A 15,595-nucleotide genomic window follows, 5' to 3' on the forward strand; every position below is an offset into this window, starting at 1 on the left:
AATGTAGGGGTCATGGCCAGCATGTAACATGACAGGAGGCTGAGGAGGAGAAATGAATAAATAACCATTGCAGATCCTTCCCACAAATAAAGCCCCTCTGGCATCTGATCCCCAGGCATGTCCCTCTTACATGTCTAACCTCTCCCAGCCAAACATCGCCATCCACTCCAGACCCTCTGACCATCAAACTCTGCTCAGGACCTCCTCACCTCACCCCTGAGAGACAAACCATGCCCCTGATCCCTGCCCTCCCCCATCCCTCAGTCCCCCTCCGGGGCTCAGCCTGGTGTCATTCAACAGTGGCCCAGTGATACTGGACAGCAGTGGACCCCTTTGCAAGGCTAGTGCTAGGGGTAGAAGCTGACCTGGGAGGCAGTGAAGCTGCACCGTTGATGCCTGGCATCATTGGGCATAGTTGAATGACCGCTGGTGAGTCCTGGATAGAGGGTGGGGTGAGGAGGTTAGGGTCAGAGTTTTATAGCTGGGGGAAGGGGAGGTCCAGGCAAGAGTCTTGCTGTCTTGAAAACAGGAGGAAGTTAGCAACAGTAACAACAAACCACCACTTGTAGGTTTAAGCCTGGGATACTTGTGTGCTACAGTGTGTCCCAGACCTGTTGCTCTGTTCCATCATAATTTAAAATAGATGTTTGATCCTGGTCATTAAATCGGCTGTGGAGCTTCAGTTCAAAACTGTATAAGCAATGCTCTTTGAAGTGATTCGTTTACACCTTCCCATTCAAAGGCAGCATTCAGATGAAAAGCAGTATAATGGTAAGAAGGAGAAGAGCAGTGATCTGGAGAGACAGGGTTCTGTTTGTGCTTCCTCGATTTGCTCGAATATCTGAGTCCTGTGTTCCCCAGCAAAAGATGAGTTGGGTGGCCTGAAGTTCAAATGATAGGGCTGCCGCTAGTTATTTCTCCACTCTAGCCATTTATTATTCTTTCCAACCTGGGTGATGTTGGAAAGAAATAATATGTATAGGGTCGTCTGTCTGTGTTGGGGCAAAATAACTTCTAAAATTTATCAGAGCAGGATCAAACTAAGCCTGGGGAAAATGGTGGATCCAATGTAAGTGAGCAAAAACCATCCAGCGTCTAATGCCCCAATTCCTTAGTAAGTTCTTATAGAATGCTGACAGATTTTTAGGTTTTCTTAAAATCAAATCTGGGGACTTACGCAACATCAATTGATGTTATAAGGGCTTTGGTGTGAAAATGGTACTGTTGGTATAGGTGAAAGAGCAGACAGATGATAAGAGATGCTTTCTTGGCGTTACTAAACCTGTTTACACGTTTCACACCATTATTTCTTTATTTAGATTTTGCTCACACCTTTTCCAGTAGTAGCTCAAAGTGAGTTACATTCAGGTACTCTGGATATTTCTCTGTCCCAGGAGGGCTCACAATCTAAGTTTGTAGCTGAGGCAATGGAGGGTTAAGTGACTTGCCTGAGATCACCCTGAGATCAGAAGGAGCAGCAGTGGGATTTGAACCGGCCACCTCTGGATTGCAAGACCGGTGCTCTAACCACTAGGCCACTCCTCCGCTTGTTAGTCTTTAGGGTTCTACATGGAATGTTGCTACTGTTTGAGATTCTGCATGGAATCTTGTCACTCTTTAGGATTCCAGAATCTTGATATTCTTTGGGGTTCTACATGGAATGTTGCTATTCTTTGAGATTCTGAATGAAATCTTTATTTATTTTTTTAGATTTTGCTCACACCTTTCCGTAGTAGCTCAAGGTGAGTTACATTCAGGTACTCTGGATATTTCTCTGTCCCAGGAGGGCTCACAATCTAAGTTTGTACCTGAGCCAATGGAGGGTTGAGTGACTTGGCCAAGATCACAAGGAGCAGCAGTGGGATTTGAACCGGCCACCTCTGGTTTGCCAGACCGGTGCTCTAACCACTAGGCCACTCCTTCACTTGTTATTCTTTAGGGTTCTACATGGAATGTTGCTACTCTTTGAGGTTCTACATGGAATCTTGTCACGCTTTAGGATTCCAGAATCTTGATATTCTTTAGGGTTCTACATAGAATGTTACTATTCTTTGAGATTCTGAATGGAATCTTTATTTATTTAGATTTTGCTCACACCTTTTTCAGTAGTAGCTGAAGGTGAGTTACATTCAGGTACTGCTGGATATTTCTCTGTCCCAGGAGGGCTCACAATCTAAGTTTGTACCTGAGGCAATGGAGGGTTAAGCGATATTTACCATATTGAAAAGTCAAGGAAAGAAGTGGGATTACCAGGGATAGTTCTACAGTGGCTGATTTTAAATTTGGGGGAACATTCACAGGTGGTTTGTTTCTGCTGTGAAACAGTTATTTTGTGGTGTAGCTCAGGGATTGGTCTCATTAACATTTCTTTTTGTTAATTTGTACATTGCCCAGTTGCACTCCCCTAATGTTTCATATATGCAGATGATATTGAGGTCAGGAGATAGGGAACCCCATTGCACTTAGAACATAGTGAAGAGAATTGAGATGTCCATGTCAGGGCGTGATCGTTTCCCGTGGTATTCTAGAAAAAGATCTGCAGACTCAGAAGTGCCCATGTGTCCGTTGGCACACGTGTCTGGTAGCACATCTGTCTATTGCAGCCAGAGCAGCCATTTTACAAATGCACATGCTAAGAAAATGAAAAGAAAGTACATAAGTACATAAGTAATGCCACCCTGGGAAAAGACCAAAGGTCCATTGAGCCCAGCATCCTGTCCCCGACAGCGGCCAATTCAGGTCAAGGGCACCTGGCAAGCTACCCGGCAGCTTCCATGTGGAAGTGACCTGTTCACAACTTTCATGTGTAAGTGGCACCTCTTCTACAAGTAGCTGGCCCCATTCTCCAAACCCACATGTGCAACTCCCACCCATTAAGTAGTGAGGCCACAATTAGAGGAGGAAGTGCAAGACATGGGATTAGGGAGAGTGACTCCCTTAATTACTCATGTAAAACCCTGGCTGAATGAACACTGTTTTGAAACCTTTGAGCTTGTATAACACCTGACATGGACATTTTTTGTCCCCTACTGTGTATTTATTCCTTTTGGAAAATAGGGAATGCACATGTAGATTTTTACTCCTTCCCAAGCCACACTCATACCATGGTAAAACCACGTCCCTTGAAAACTCTGCATGGTGTGGCTCCTCACATTTAAATTGTGGGTTTCTGAAATCTGTATTTGCATGTGTATGTGATATACATGTATCAATGATGCTATTGTGAAATAATGGCTATATTGACTCAGACCAGTTATCGGGAAACTACATGTGTGAGTAGTTGTCTATCAACAGTTGCCGAACGCTCGGAGAAAGCAAGGCTTAAACTGAAACACAGTAAATCTGAGCCTTCATGGATAAGATGATGTGGTGTTAGTCTAGGTGTTAAGCTCTACATTTTAGGAATTGGCTTTGGCAAGGAAGTGAGCAGGATCTTCAGGTCGATCATGTTGGACCCCTACAATGTCAACGCAGAAACAGTTTTCTGCAGTTATTTGAGGAGTTTTCTCTCAGTTGCATCAAATACATCAACTGAAGGCATTTGTCGAAACTAAAGATCAAGGCATGTTTATCCATTCTTTAGTTTTCGGCCAGCTGGATTTCTGTAACGCATTAGATTAGATCAAGGTCTCTCCCTTGTTACAACTCTTGCATAATACTACAGCATGTCAGCTCTTGACAGTCCAGAATCTTGAAACTGGACTTGTATACATTCATGTACTGGTCCTTCTCTGTAGAACTTACCACCTGCTTGTAAGAGATGTCTTGGCGTCTACTCTAACCATATGATATTATCAGACTTTTCTCTCTCCTTTGAATGATTCTAATCCTTTGACATTTCTAGCAATTGTGTTGGGAAATGTATTTGTATATTTTGCTGTGGGTAAGAGGGTTGAGTTAAGGAATTTGAGCATGAGGACAGAGGGATATATATATATATATATATATATATATATGTGTGTGTGTGTATATGTGTGAGATGGTTGGGTTATGGAGGTATGTGGGAAATTTAAAATGTTACTATATGTAAAATGTTTTATTGTGTGTTGCGTTGGCATTATAATATAGCATACTATGCCATACTTTGAAGTGCTGTTTGAATATTTTTACTGTTGTAATTGTCTATTGCTTATGTTTGACGTACTCTTGCTGTACATCACCTTGAGTGAATTCCTTCAAAAAGGCGGTAAATAAATCCTGATAAATAAATCAATGAATAAATATGGAAGGTATGCTGCCATGGAGAGGACGTGCATGAGAGAGAGAGGATTTGGCCCCTAATTCGAGAAAGTTGCACACCCAAATTTCCAACTAGCATGCAACTTATAGAATAAGGTCAGCTGCACATGTAAGTTAATGAAATAATTAGACTAATGAAAAACTACCTGCATGAGTAGCTGTCATTAGTCAGTATTCTATAAGTTGCACACTCAAATTCCACAGCACACAACTCCAAGGGGGACGTGGACCTGAGAGGGGCCTGACAGGCAGGTACATCAGCATTTATGTGCCAGTCTACAGTTAGGTGCGGGCATTTACAGCGGCCATTGGACAAGGCAGACTTGTGTTCGTTTTCTATAATGGCAGTTGCTCATTCTGGCACCTAACTGTAGGTGATCTATAGAGAATGACTTACATAAGAGTAACCATACTGGGTCAGACTAATGGTGTATGTGTGAGGGGGTAGAGTGTGGGGAGGATTGGGGGAGGTATTGGTGTATGTATGACAGCCAGCTGAGCACAGTTGAAGGTTAGGGGTTGGGTTATGGTCAATGACAAAGTGGTGATGCATGTGGGTGTGAGAGGATGGGGTTTGGAAGCCTATGGGGTGACATGTTTATTTGGGGAGCGATTGATTATATGCAACGTTGAAGATGGCTGGTGATAAGTGGGGAGGGGGCAAGAGGTATATGGAAGGTAGTGGTTCATTCATGGCTTTTGTGGAGAGTTTGATTGGGAAAACTGATTTCGGGCAATACGAGATAAGAACTGGGTGAGAGCCTTCTTTTCATTTTACTCTTTTGGGATCTTGCCAGGTATTTGTGACCTGGATTGGCCACTGTTGGAAACAGGATGCTGGGCTTGATGGGCCTTTGCTCTGTCCTAGTATGGCAACACTTATGTACTTAGGATTCTGAATGGAATCTTGACACTCTTTGGGGTTCTACATGGAATGTTGATACACTTTGAAATTCTGCATGGAATCTTGTTATTCTTTAGAATTCTAGAACCTTGCTGCTCTTTGGGGTTCTACATGGAACGTTGCTACTACTTGGGTTTCTGCCAGGTATTTGTGACCTGGATTGGCCACAGTTGGAAACAAGATGCTGGGCTTGATGGATCTTCAGTCTGTGCCTTTATGGCAACGCTTATGCTATGGAATAGGCTCTTTCTGAATATGGATCAGAATTACCTCACTTTTCTGAAAAAGGTGAACACTTGGCTCGTCCCGAAATTGTGACCACTGACAGCTGTTGGTTTTTGTCCTTGGAGGCCGTGACTTCTTTGTTTATCTCAGTGGTGATTTTACCTAGCGGATGGTGTACGTTTCTTATAGTACTGAGTTCACTTATGTGGCCAGTCAGCCATGTTTTAAGGATTTTAATAACACAATTCCATAAGAATCGATACAAGGAAAAATAAAGAATAAGAGGGAAAAGATAATATTATACAATAACATAACATAGGCAGGCTGCACACACTCTCGCCCTTCAGCCCACACATTTCAGGCACACAATAACTGAGCAAGAAGCAAGTTTTGTTTTGGGAATAAATGGCCACAGCTTTACTAGAACATCTTAACCTAACCCCTAGGAGGCACTCGAGCCTAGAGTCCTAGTTGTAGAGGCTTCCCTTCCCTTCCCTTCCCTGCCTTTCCAGCTAGGGAGCCTGACTCACTGGTCCATGTGTCGGCCAGCCATATCTCCTCCTTCAGCTTGGCCCCGTGTCCGTCTGCTTTGAACTGCACCCCAGTCTAGCATTCCACCTGCCGCTTAGAGCCAGCGAGGTGATTAGCGTGCCACCAGTGAGTGTTTCTGTCCTTGCCTCAATCGGCCAAACTCCCTTTCGGGTGCTGTTCCAGCAGCTCCCAGGCTCGGGTGCCTCCGCCACAACCCGGGGTTGCGAAGCTCACCCCGGGTCTCCCCCTATCCCTTGGGTCACCTTTTGAAATGCCTCTTGGAAGTCGTTCTCAATGAGATACAAGTTTGGGGTGTGGCTGATGTCATCCCCCAAGTAAATAAACAAGGCTTCGGGAGGGGTGCGGTGTAGGAGCTGGTGCCCTCCATACCTGGAATCCTTAGCCAGGTACACTGTATCCAAGACATCCTGTCTTGCAGTGTATACCAAGGGGTCAGGCTACCACGTGCTTGAAGAGTGTTCGATGGTCAACATCGCACCTGATGACAAATGTAAGTCCAACAGTCTGAGCCACGCAATGTGGCCTCCAACGACTAACTGCTTAATTGCTTCGGGAGTGAGCAGCAACATGTCGGGAGGAGTTTCACAGTATCGGTCGTGACACTGTATCGGTCGTGGTCTGTCTTGGACCTGTTGATGCGGAGGCGAACGAAATGACCCACTGAAGAGGCCAGAGGTCATGAATTGCACAGACCAGACTTTGGACAGCAACCGCAAACCGGCTGAGGGCCCTGGTGAGGCTGCTTGAAGGTGTAAACTTTTTTTTTTAATCCACATGGACAGCATCACATAGGGCTGGTGCCCTGTTCTGGAGGCCAGAGGAGAGTTAGCTGACCTGTGCTATAAGACAGACTTTAAGGTTCCCCCAGAAGTCTCCTTATAGCCTCGTATAGGGCTGGTGACCTGCACTGGCTCCGCCCAGGTCAGAGGAGAGGTTCCTGACATGCACACTACACAAGAGCTGCCATAAGTGTGAATAAGGGTGCAGAGAGTGTTTTAATTGCCCTAGAGCTGCAGTGTAGAATAAGTAAAGAAGGCCGGCGAGGAGCATGCCGAGCAGCCGCCAATAACATGGCGGCCGCCATGCAGCAGCTCCCCGAACCGAGCAACCCTTCCCTTCCGGCTTCCCTCTGAATGACGTAGAGGAGAACCTCGCCCATCATTGGCTGGTGGGCCGGAAGGGGCGGGGCTTCGGGGGATGCCCTCTTGCACCACTTAAAAGTCGCCGACGAGACAAGGGGAGTCTCTTGGTCGGCGGTTAGCGGTGCGGGAATTTTGATGCTGGCTCTCTAGCTGGATAAGCATGGCAGAGGGCTGGAGCATCTGCAATGTCCAACCCAAGGCTCGGGTGCTTCCTAGGGGCAGTTTAATGTGTTGTCAATAAAGCTGTGGCCATTTATTCCCCAAAATCTGTCTCATGCCTGTTTTGTGTGTGCTTGAGGGGAAAAGCGAGGGAGGGGGCGCGAGAGTGTGCAGCCTGCCCATGTTATGGCCTACATCAGAGTTTAGCTTGCTACTAACCTGGAAGTAACGAAGGAGAGTGTGCAGGGAAGGAGGGACGTGCAAGTTAGCCTAGCTGGCATCAGTGCCTTAGAAGTGAGCATGATGGTGGCCACGTTTAGTGCAGATTAGTAAAAGACCCCTAAGTGACCTGTCCCCCCCCCCCCCCCAATGGCAAAGACTCAAAGACATACTGATGACTGTGATATCAAATTAGGAGAAAAGGGATCCACCTATAGTGATACCTGGGATGGACAACCTCGGGAAATATTTGGATTTTCTGGCCACAAAAATAGCATCTTTTCTCTTGAGTTTATGGCTTTCATTGTATAGTTGGTTTCTGGTTTTCATGTACAGATTCCAGTCAGTCTTTTTATCGCTGGATTCCTCTGACTTTTGTGGATAAGAAAGTTCCCTCCCACGTAGGAAAAAGCGTCCGGACACTGACTTTCAACCGTGCATAAATAGTTATTTTTGCAGATAAACGACGTTCCTTCAAAGGCGTCGTAACGTTTGATCGCATAGCTGAAGAACCCGCACCTTCCTGTTATGTGCAATCTTAGATGTCGCCTGAAGAATGAATCAGCCTTCTCAAAAGAGAGCAATTGTGCACATAAGCGATACTAGAGGTGGAAATGAGCAGAAGAAGGCGCACCTGTGTGGCTGCCTTGTTTGCAACATCCGGAGCCTGCTGAGAACGGAATGAGATTGGGATAAACTCGATTTAAAAAGCGCACGGGATTATCTATCCCACGGCAATTTAAACTCGCTTTCCCAGGCCGATTTTTAAACGTGACATCTGTTAGGCTTTTAATGACCACAACCAATCCCTCTCGAATCTTTTTTTTTTTTCCCTCCATAAGAAGCAATTTTTCATTTCACCGTAACAAAAAAAAAAAAAAAAAAAAGACATTTATTTAAAATGGAGAAATAACGCTTTTGTTCATCTGTTTTATGGCCACATTCATTAACATTTTAGATTTTATTGTACCTTCTATAGCTTGTTAAAAGAATCAGCAGCCGAACGGTTCTACTCTAACGAGTCTTTATTTATTTATTTTTGCGCGCGCAGTGCTGTTTAAATACACGGACTACTTTACTTCCTATTTGACTAATCTCAGTCGTGAAATCATTACTTTTTTTTACATACATACACAATCACCGTTGACATGTAAGTCTGCCAAAGAATTTGATAGCACGGAAGACATTTCTAAGGAAATTTGGAATCTATACAAAGTCAGGCTCGTGTCAACCCCGCGCCGTCTCCCCACCTCCCCTCCAAATTAGGTGCGTATCAACCTCCTCACTACCACCACCACCAGCAGCATCACACCAAAGTCAGGTGAATACCCGACCCTCCCCCCCTCCCTTTCAATAAACCCATTAAAAAAATACCCTATGCAAATAAAATGCGTCTATTTCACAGTTCTAGAATAAAAAATGAACACGCATTTGCCCAAGTTAATACAGATACCACCTTTTCTTCTGGTGTCGTCTGGCCAGCTAAGGAAATAAGTTGTAGCCCTCGGGTGGGTTCTGGTTTTGAACGGTTGATGCCTGAGAGCGAGAGGCTCCGTCTGTCATCAGCAGAAAGGTGGGCACTGTGCAAATCCCAGGTGGTCTACAAGGAGGATTTTACTGCGGTCAGAGGGGTATAGGGGTCACATATGGGCATGAATCCATAGGGCACCGCAGGATCTCATCTTGCTTTGTCCAAAGCGCCCTTAAAGTGCCAATCCCTCCACTTGGCCCGTGTCACAGAGAAGATGAACAGATTGGGGGAGGAGGGATGACACGGATGCCAGGGATGGAGGGACAGCGGCTCCTTGACGTCAGGAATCATGATTTCCTTCTCATCCGGGACTCCTCTTGCCTTGTTTAGTGCAAGCTCACACGGCATAAGCCAGTTGCACCAGGCTCTCGGTCCTTCTGGGTCGTGTCCGGATCCGTCTGCTGCTACTCCTCTCTCCCTCTGGCTGTGTCGTGCGTTTCAGCTTTGGAGGGGGCCAGGAGGAGAAGCCCACCTCCCCCCCCCCTTCCCTCAGCATGACTTGAGCTCAGGGAGGTGACTGCATGGTGCAAGGATGGAGATCGCTCTATTGAGCTTGGAGAACGGAGGAGCCCCGGCTCTGGCTGGTGGTGGAGGAGGAGGAGAAGGAGGAGGAGGAGGAGGGGAAGACGATGCAATCTCTGGGAGCACGACAAGCAAACGGAATCTGCTCCAAATCCCCACGGCACCATCTTGGCTTGGCCATCGCAGGAGAGACGAAGAAGAAGCAGAGCAACAAGAAAGCTGCCAACGGCAGCAGCAGGCGCCCCGGGGGAGTGGAACCGCGGCAGCAGGAGGAGGAGGAGGAGGTGCCGCTGCCGTGGGCGACTGCTGGAAAGCCAGAGACCGGATCATGAGCCACCCTGGCAACCGTGGTCACGGCACCATGGAGACGGCGATCGGGCTGGCTGAGGAGGGGCCGCCGCTGGAGGAGGAGGAAGAAGACGACGAGGAGGAGGAGGAGGACCAGGACCACCGCTTCGACCTGGGCATGATGGAGCAGGAGAGCAGCCAGCAGCGGGCCATCATCAACATCGCCGGGCTCCGCTTCGAGACCCAACTCTCCACCCTCAACCAGTTCCCGGACACGCTCCTGGGCGACCCGGAGAAGAGGATGCGCTTCTTCGACCCGCTGCGCAACGAGTACTTCTTCGATCGGAACCGGCCCAGCTTCGACGGCATCCTCTACTTCTACCAGTCCGGGGGCCGGATCCGCCGGCCCGTCAACGTGTCCATCGATGTCTTTGCCGACGAGATGCGCTTCTACGAGCTGGGCGAGGAGGCGATGGAGCGGTTCCGAGAGGACGAGGGCTTCATCAGGGAGGAAGAGCGGCCACTGCCCGAGCATGAGTTCCAGCGCCAGCTCTGGCTCATCTTCGAGTACCCCGAGAGTTCCAGTTCGGCCCGGGGTATCGCCATCGTCTCGGTGCTGGTCATCCTTATCTCCATCATCACCTTCTGCCTGGAGACTCTGCCCGAGTTCCGCGACGAGAGCGAGTTGCCCCCTGGGCCCCCTCCACCGCCCCCGCCGCCCCTGGGTCGGGCCGAGAACGGGAGCAGAGGTCCGGTAGCAGGAGGTCCGGTGGCCGGCGGGGGTCTCACAGATCCCTTCTTCATCATAGAGACCACGTGCGTGGTGTGGTTCACCTTCGAGTTGCTGGTGCGCTTCTTCGCCTGCCCTTCCAAGGCCGAGTTCTCCAAGAACATCATGAACATCATTGACATCGTGGCCATCATCCCCTACTTCATCACCCTGGGCACGGAGCTGGCCGAGCGGCAGAGCAGCAGCAGCAACGGGCAGCAGGCCATGTCCTTGGCCATCCTGCGGGTGATCCGGCTGGTGAGGGTCTTCCGCATCTTCAAGCTCTCCCGCCACTCCAAGGGGCTGCAGATCCTGGGCAAGACCCTGCAGGCCAGCATGCGGGAGCTGGGGCTGCTCATCTTCTTCCTCTTCATCGGAGTCATCCTCTTCTCCAGCGCCGTCTACTTCGCCGAGGCCGATGATCCCCACTCCCATTTCTCTAGCATCCCCGATGCCTTCTGGTGGGCGGTGGTCACCATGACCACCGTGGGCTACGGGGACATGAGACCCGTGACCGTGGGCGGCAAGATCGTGGGCTCCTTGTGTGCCATCGCCGGGGTGCTCACCATCGCTCTGCCCGTTCCCGTCATCGTGTCCAACTTCAACTACTTCTACCACCGGGAGACCGATCACGAGGAGCAGGGCATCTTGAAAGAGGAGGGGAGCAGTGGCCAGGGCAGCTGCGCGGGGGACCTTAAGAGAAGCCCCAGTAACTCATCTCTCAGCAAGTCCGTTGTGCACTTGGACACCGTGGAGGGCATGAACAATGGGACCGGGTCACTGGAGAAGACCAACCTCAAAGCCAAAAGCAACGTGGATCTGAGGAAATCCTTGTATGCTCTCTGTCTGGACACCAACAGAGAAACGGACTTGTAACACGAATCCACCCAGGGGAAATCGCCACGGGATTAGAGATCAGACCACTAGACAGCATTTTAACAGTATTTGCTGTTGGGGAAAAAAAACCATCACGTTTTTGTAGCACCTTTTACAGTATTGGGTAGAGTTTATAACCGAGGACGGCTAAAGCCCAAGTGAAAGCCGTTTATTTCGTCACTTGATAACGCAAAAGAGCTTTTATTTTTAAAGACAGACGGGTAAAGACTTGCTGCAGGTGTGGGGGAGTCAGAATATTGTTATTGCAGTAGGAGCTGCATCTGGTGTCTCCCCCCCACCCCACCCCACCCCCCAGCTGGATTATTAAGGACCTGCCTTTATTTGCACAAGGTTATTATATAAGATATTTTTTGATGGAAGCTTCAAGAAGGTTGAATCGAAATATTTTCAAATTTTCCAAGTACATATGTTGATATATCTCTATATATATATTTATTTATTTATTATGTATGGATGGAACATATTCTTTCAGTAAATTGTCTTTTCATCAGAGCACTTATAACTTACTACAAAACTACTTGAAAAAAAATAGCAATTTTTTTTCCTGGGATTTTACATTCATGGTGAACAATGAACTCTGGTTACTTAGTATGTGCAGTGAATTTGGTGCTTTTCCAGAAGAAATATTATTGTATGGTTCTATATGTCAGCCTTAATTTATTAAATACTGTAAATAGATTTCTTTACACCTCCTTCCCCTACACTTTATTAAAGAGTCTCAATGGTCCGTTTTTGTCCAGTTTAGTAAACCTTCTTTTTATCCTTTTGAAACAAACAGTTTACATTTTTAATACCCGTTTTTCTGCAATCGCTGTATTTCTCAGCTTTTATTTGGTGATTGGTTGTTTTAAGAATAGATAATCTAGTTTCATACAAGTGGGAAACTGAGCACTTTCCAAAAAGAAAAGGGAAATACAGTAGCAGGGTCACAGCGAAGATTGTTCTTGACTTCAAACACTTTACATTGTTTCTAAGGCGTTTGAGGAGACAGAAGCTCCCTCCTGCCCCTTAACTGATTGGCAACTTGCCCCGCAGTGCTTCCCTTTAGTGAAGGACAAGGCCACTAATTCTCTGAAACTCTCATCGTCTTTCTTCTCGCACTGTTGTCTGTGGATTTCACTCCCACCACCTCTTGTGACAGAGGACCACGAGGGATCTCGGAGCTGATGGCACCACGACCCTTTCAGTCTATGCAACGGGTATTCATGCGGGCTCCCCTCCACCTGATCCTGAAGGATTTCTCTTGATTTTCCCTCTTTGGCCGGCTACAGCCAAAGGCCCCATCCCAGGATGGACATCTTCCCCCTGCACTCAGATGCGCCTGCCTGATTCTGCATTAAAGGTTTGTCACTGTCCTATTTTCGGTTCTTTTTTTATTTCTTAGTCAAAGTAATATATTTCCTATGTTAACAGATGTCTGTGTCCTTAGGTAATGATCAGACTTGTTGAATGTTTGATCAAATGTACTTGTCTTTTGAAGTTGCACTTCACACTGGAGCCATGCATGAAAAAATAATTCTCCAAGTCAGAAAACAAACACAATTATTAATTTTTTCTTTCTCTCAAATTTTAAAAAGAAGTTTTGCGTTTAATTTTAGAAGTTTTTCTACTCTCCCGGACCCAACCACTGCATCACTTGCCCTGGACAAGGTTGCACTGTAGGACAGAAACTCAGTCTCCCAATTCATAGCGTGAATGACTAAGGTCTGATGCACTGAGGCTTTTCTCTCATTTGTGTCCATGGGTAAAAGGCTAACTGAATCAGGACAATAGAGGAGAAAGTAAAAAAAATAGGAGAAACACCTGTTTCGAGATAGCAGAAAGGAGAACTAGGAGTAAGATTGATAGAGGAGAATGATGCTCCTTTGTTGTTTTTTTTAAACCCAAACTTTATTGCAAATTTTTGAAATATACAAACATATATAAAAAAAAAGTTAATGAAACATTTTCCAATTTTTTTGACACAAATCTACGATGTTTGTTGAGGCTTCAGACAGGGGCAGGGCTACCTTAAACCTATGGACCAGGACACTGGAAAAAAAGGCGTCAAACACCTGAGCCTGTGATGTCACTGGCCCCATAACAGTGGTATCCAAATCTGGTCCTGGAGGCACCCCGGCCGGTCGGGTTTTCAGAATATCCACAATGAAAATGAATGAGGCTGTGCATGCAAATCTCTCTCATGAATATTCATTGTGGGTATCCTGAAAACCTGACTGGCTGGGGTGCCTCCAGGGCCAGGTTTGGGAACTATTGCCCTATGTGTTAAACTGGGCCAGAGCTTACCTGGTGGTGTTCTGTGCAGCTGGCAACCCCCTTCCTCTTTCTTTCTCAGGCTACCTTCCCCCGCCTACCTTTTAAAGGCAGTTTTCCCCTCCCAAACACAGACAGCGTTTCTCCTAATACTACCCGCTTCAGCACCCCAGAGTCTTCCTTTTGCCATGCCCCCGGCCCCTCCTTTGACATAGCTTCCTGTTTCCACAGGGGTGCGGCAGAAGGAAGACGCAGGGGTCAAGGCGGATAGCATTAGGTGAAAAGCTGTTGGTATACAGGAGGGGGAAACTGCCTTTAAAGGTAGGCCGGGGGGGGGGGGGGGTGCCAAACCAAAAGGTGACTGAGGGTGCCATGGTTCCTTGAGCCAGTCCTGGCTTCAGAGTCAGGGAGCAGGTAATTTTCACCTCTTTTAGGTTAAGTCAGCGAAAGTGAATATGCACCTCTGTTTTCAAAACTAGACAAGAATTGTGTGGTCTGAAAAACAGGTGCAGGTCTCTGCTGGTATTTTTCCTTGGGCAGCTTTGAAAGGGAAGGTGAGGTGGGGTGGGGTGGGGGCTAATGCTTTGAGAACTGGAGCAAAATTCGGCAGGTTGAAAGACCCTGGGATTGTGCACCTGCCCACGTGTTTTACAAATTGAAATTGCCTTTTTAAAGCCAACCGTCCTGAGCATTTTTCTCACATGGGACATGGGAGAAAACATTCAAAATCAGAATCTCTCCCGGCTCAGAGAACACGTGTCACAGTGTTTCTGGTTGGTTTACAATTTTACACTTGAGGATGGGGAACACATGACAAGATCCTAGTGCACCCCAGTCTCCAATGTTTTACACAAAAGGAAATATCAGAACTGTTATGTGTTTCAGTAATTAGAAGGGACTCCTGGTTATGCAGCTCAGGGTCTGAACAGAATCATAAAGGGTCTGCAAACCCCAAATTTGGATCTTAGGGGGCTCTTTTACTAAAGTGTGTTAAGCATGCAAATAGGTGGGAAAATGTGGGATACAAATGCAACAAATAATAATATTCATATTAGTACATCCTAGTATCACACAAGCATGGTAACTGTTACCATGGCAGCATGTCACTTTGCACATGCTAATTCACGCATTGACTGCACACCCGGCACTGGGTGAGTTATGGCTGGAGAATGGGTGTGGCCTGCACACTTATCCTACACTGTCACTTGTGTAATCAGTGCATAGTAAACAACATCTCAGTGCTATAACTTCAGAGGGCCCAACGATTACCACACAGCCTTCTCACTTTGTTCACTTTTGCTGTTAAAGTATGGTTAGTGCAAAAACTTGAGAGAAGATCCGCCAGCAAGCGGAAAACTCAAGCACCCCATGGTAAAAACAGTAATGTGTAAAAAGTGGGAGTACGACCAAGGATACCAGAAACTGGAAGATGTTCTTAAATAAAAACTTTATTGAAGGTTTGAAGACTCGACACAACGTCGTGTTTCGGCCGTCAGGCCTGCATCAGGAGTCTGCTGTGCAGAGTGCTGCAGAGCAATGTTGATGGAAATCCTCTGAAGATTTTACAGCAGTCTCTTGCACGGAGAATTGCTAAATAGTAATGAGGTTGATTCTTCAAAAATAACGTGGTAGTCTTTAGAAAGACTATTTAAAAAAGTCCGTCAGAAGCGCTGCACGCACTATTGATAATGCAGATGAAAAAGCTGTATCCCAAAGGAACTGCACTTTAAACAAAAAAAGGCGCCAAAAAGTGCAGCTCCTTTGGGATACAACTTTTTCATCTGCATTATCAATAGTGCGTGCAGCGCTTCTGACGGACTTTTTTAAATAGTCTTTCTAAAGACTACCACGTTATTTTTGAAGAATCAACCTCATTACTATTTAGCAATTCTCCG

The 15,595-nt window shown here is 46.8% G+C and overlaps 1 protein-coding gene across 1 annotated transcript; it reads left to right on the forward strand.

Annotated features, from left to right (window-relative positions):
- The first annotated feature begins 9,503 nt into the window (after positions 1 to 9,503).
- On the forward strand, positions 9,504 to 11,426 carry LOC115477754 (potassium voltage-gated channel subfamily A member 5-like). The gene is made up of 2 exons (XM_030214824.1): positions 9,504 to 9,555; positions 9,586 to 11,426. The coding sequence occupies exons 1-2, from the start codon at positions 9,504 to 9,506 to the stop codon at positions 11,424 to 11,426; spliced, it is 1,893 nt and encodes a 630-aa protein (XP_030070684.1).
- Positions 11,427 to 15,595: the final 4,169 nt, after the last annotated feature.

Source organism: Microcaecilia unicolor, chromosome 9 (genome assembly GCF_901765095.1).
Source record: "Microcaecilia unicolor chromosome 9, aMicUni1.1, whole genome shotgun sequence".
NCBI lineage: Eukaryota > Metazoa > Chordata > Amphibia > Gymnophiona > Siphonopidae > Microcaecilia > Microcaecilia unicolor.

What these genes read in the sequence shown, in the direction of transcription:
- LOC115477754 (XM_030214824.1), top strand. Translation starts at nt 9,504, where the DNA reads ATGGAGATCGCTCTATTGAGCTTGGAGAACGGAGGAGCCCCGGCTCTG. An exon ending in AGGAGCCCCGGCTCTGGCTG is followed by an intron (nt 9,556 to 9,585) that starts GTGGTGGAGGAG and finishes AAGGAGGAGGAG; the next exon opens with GAGGAGGGGAAGACGATGCA.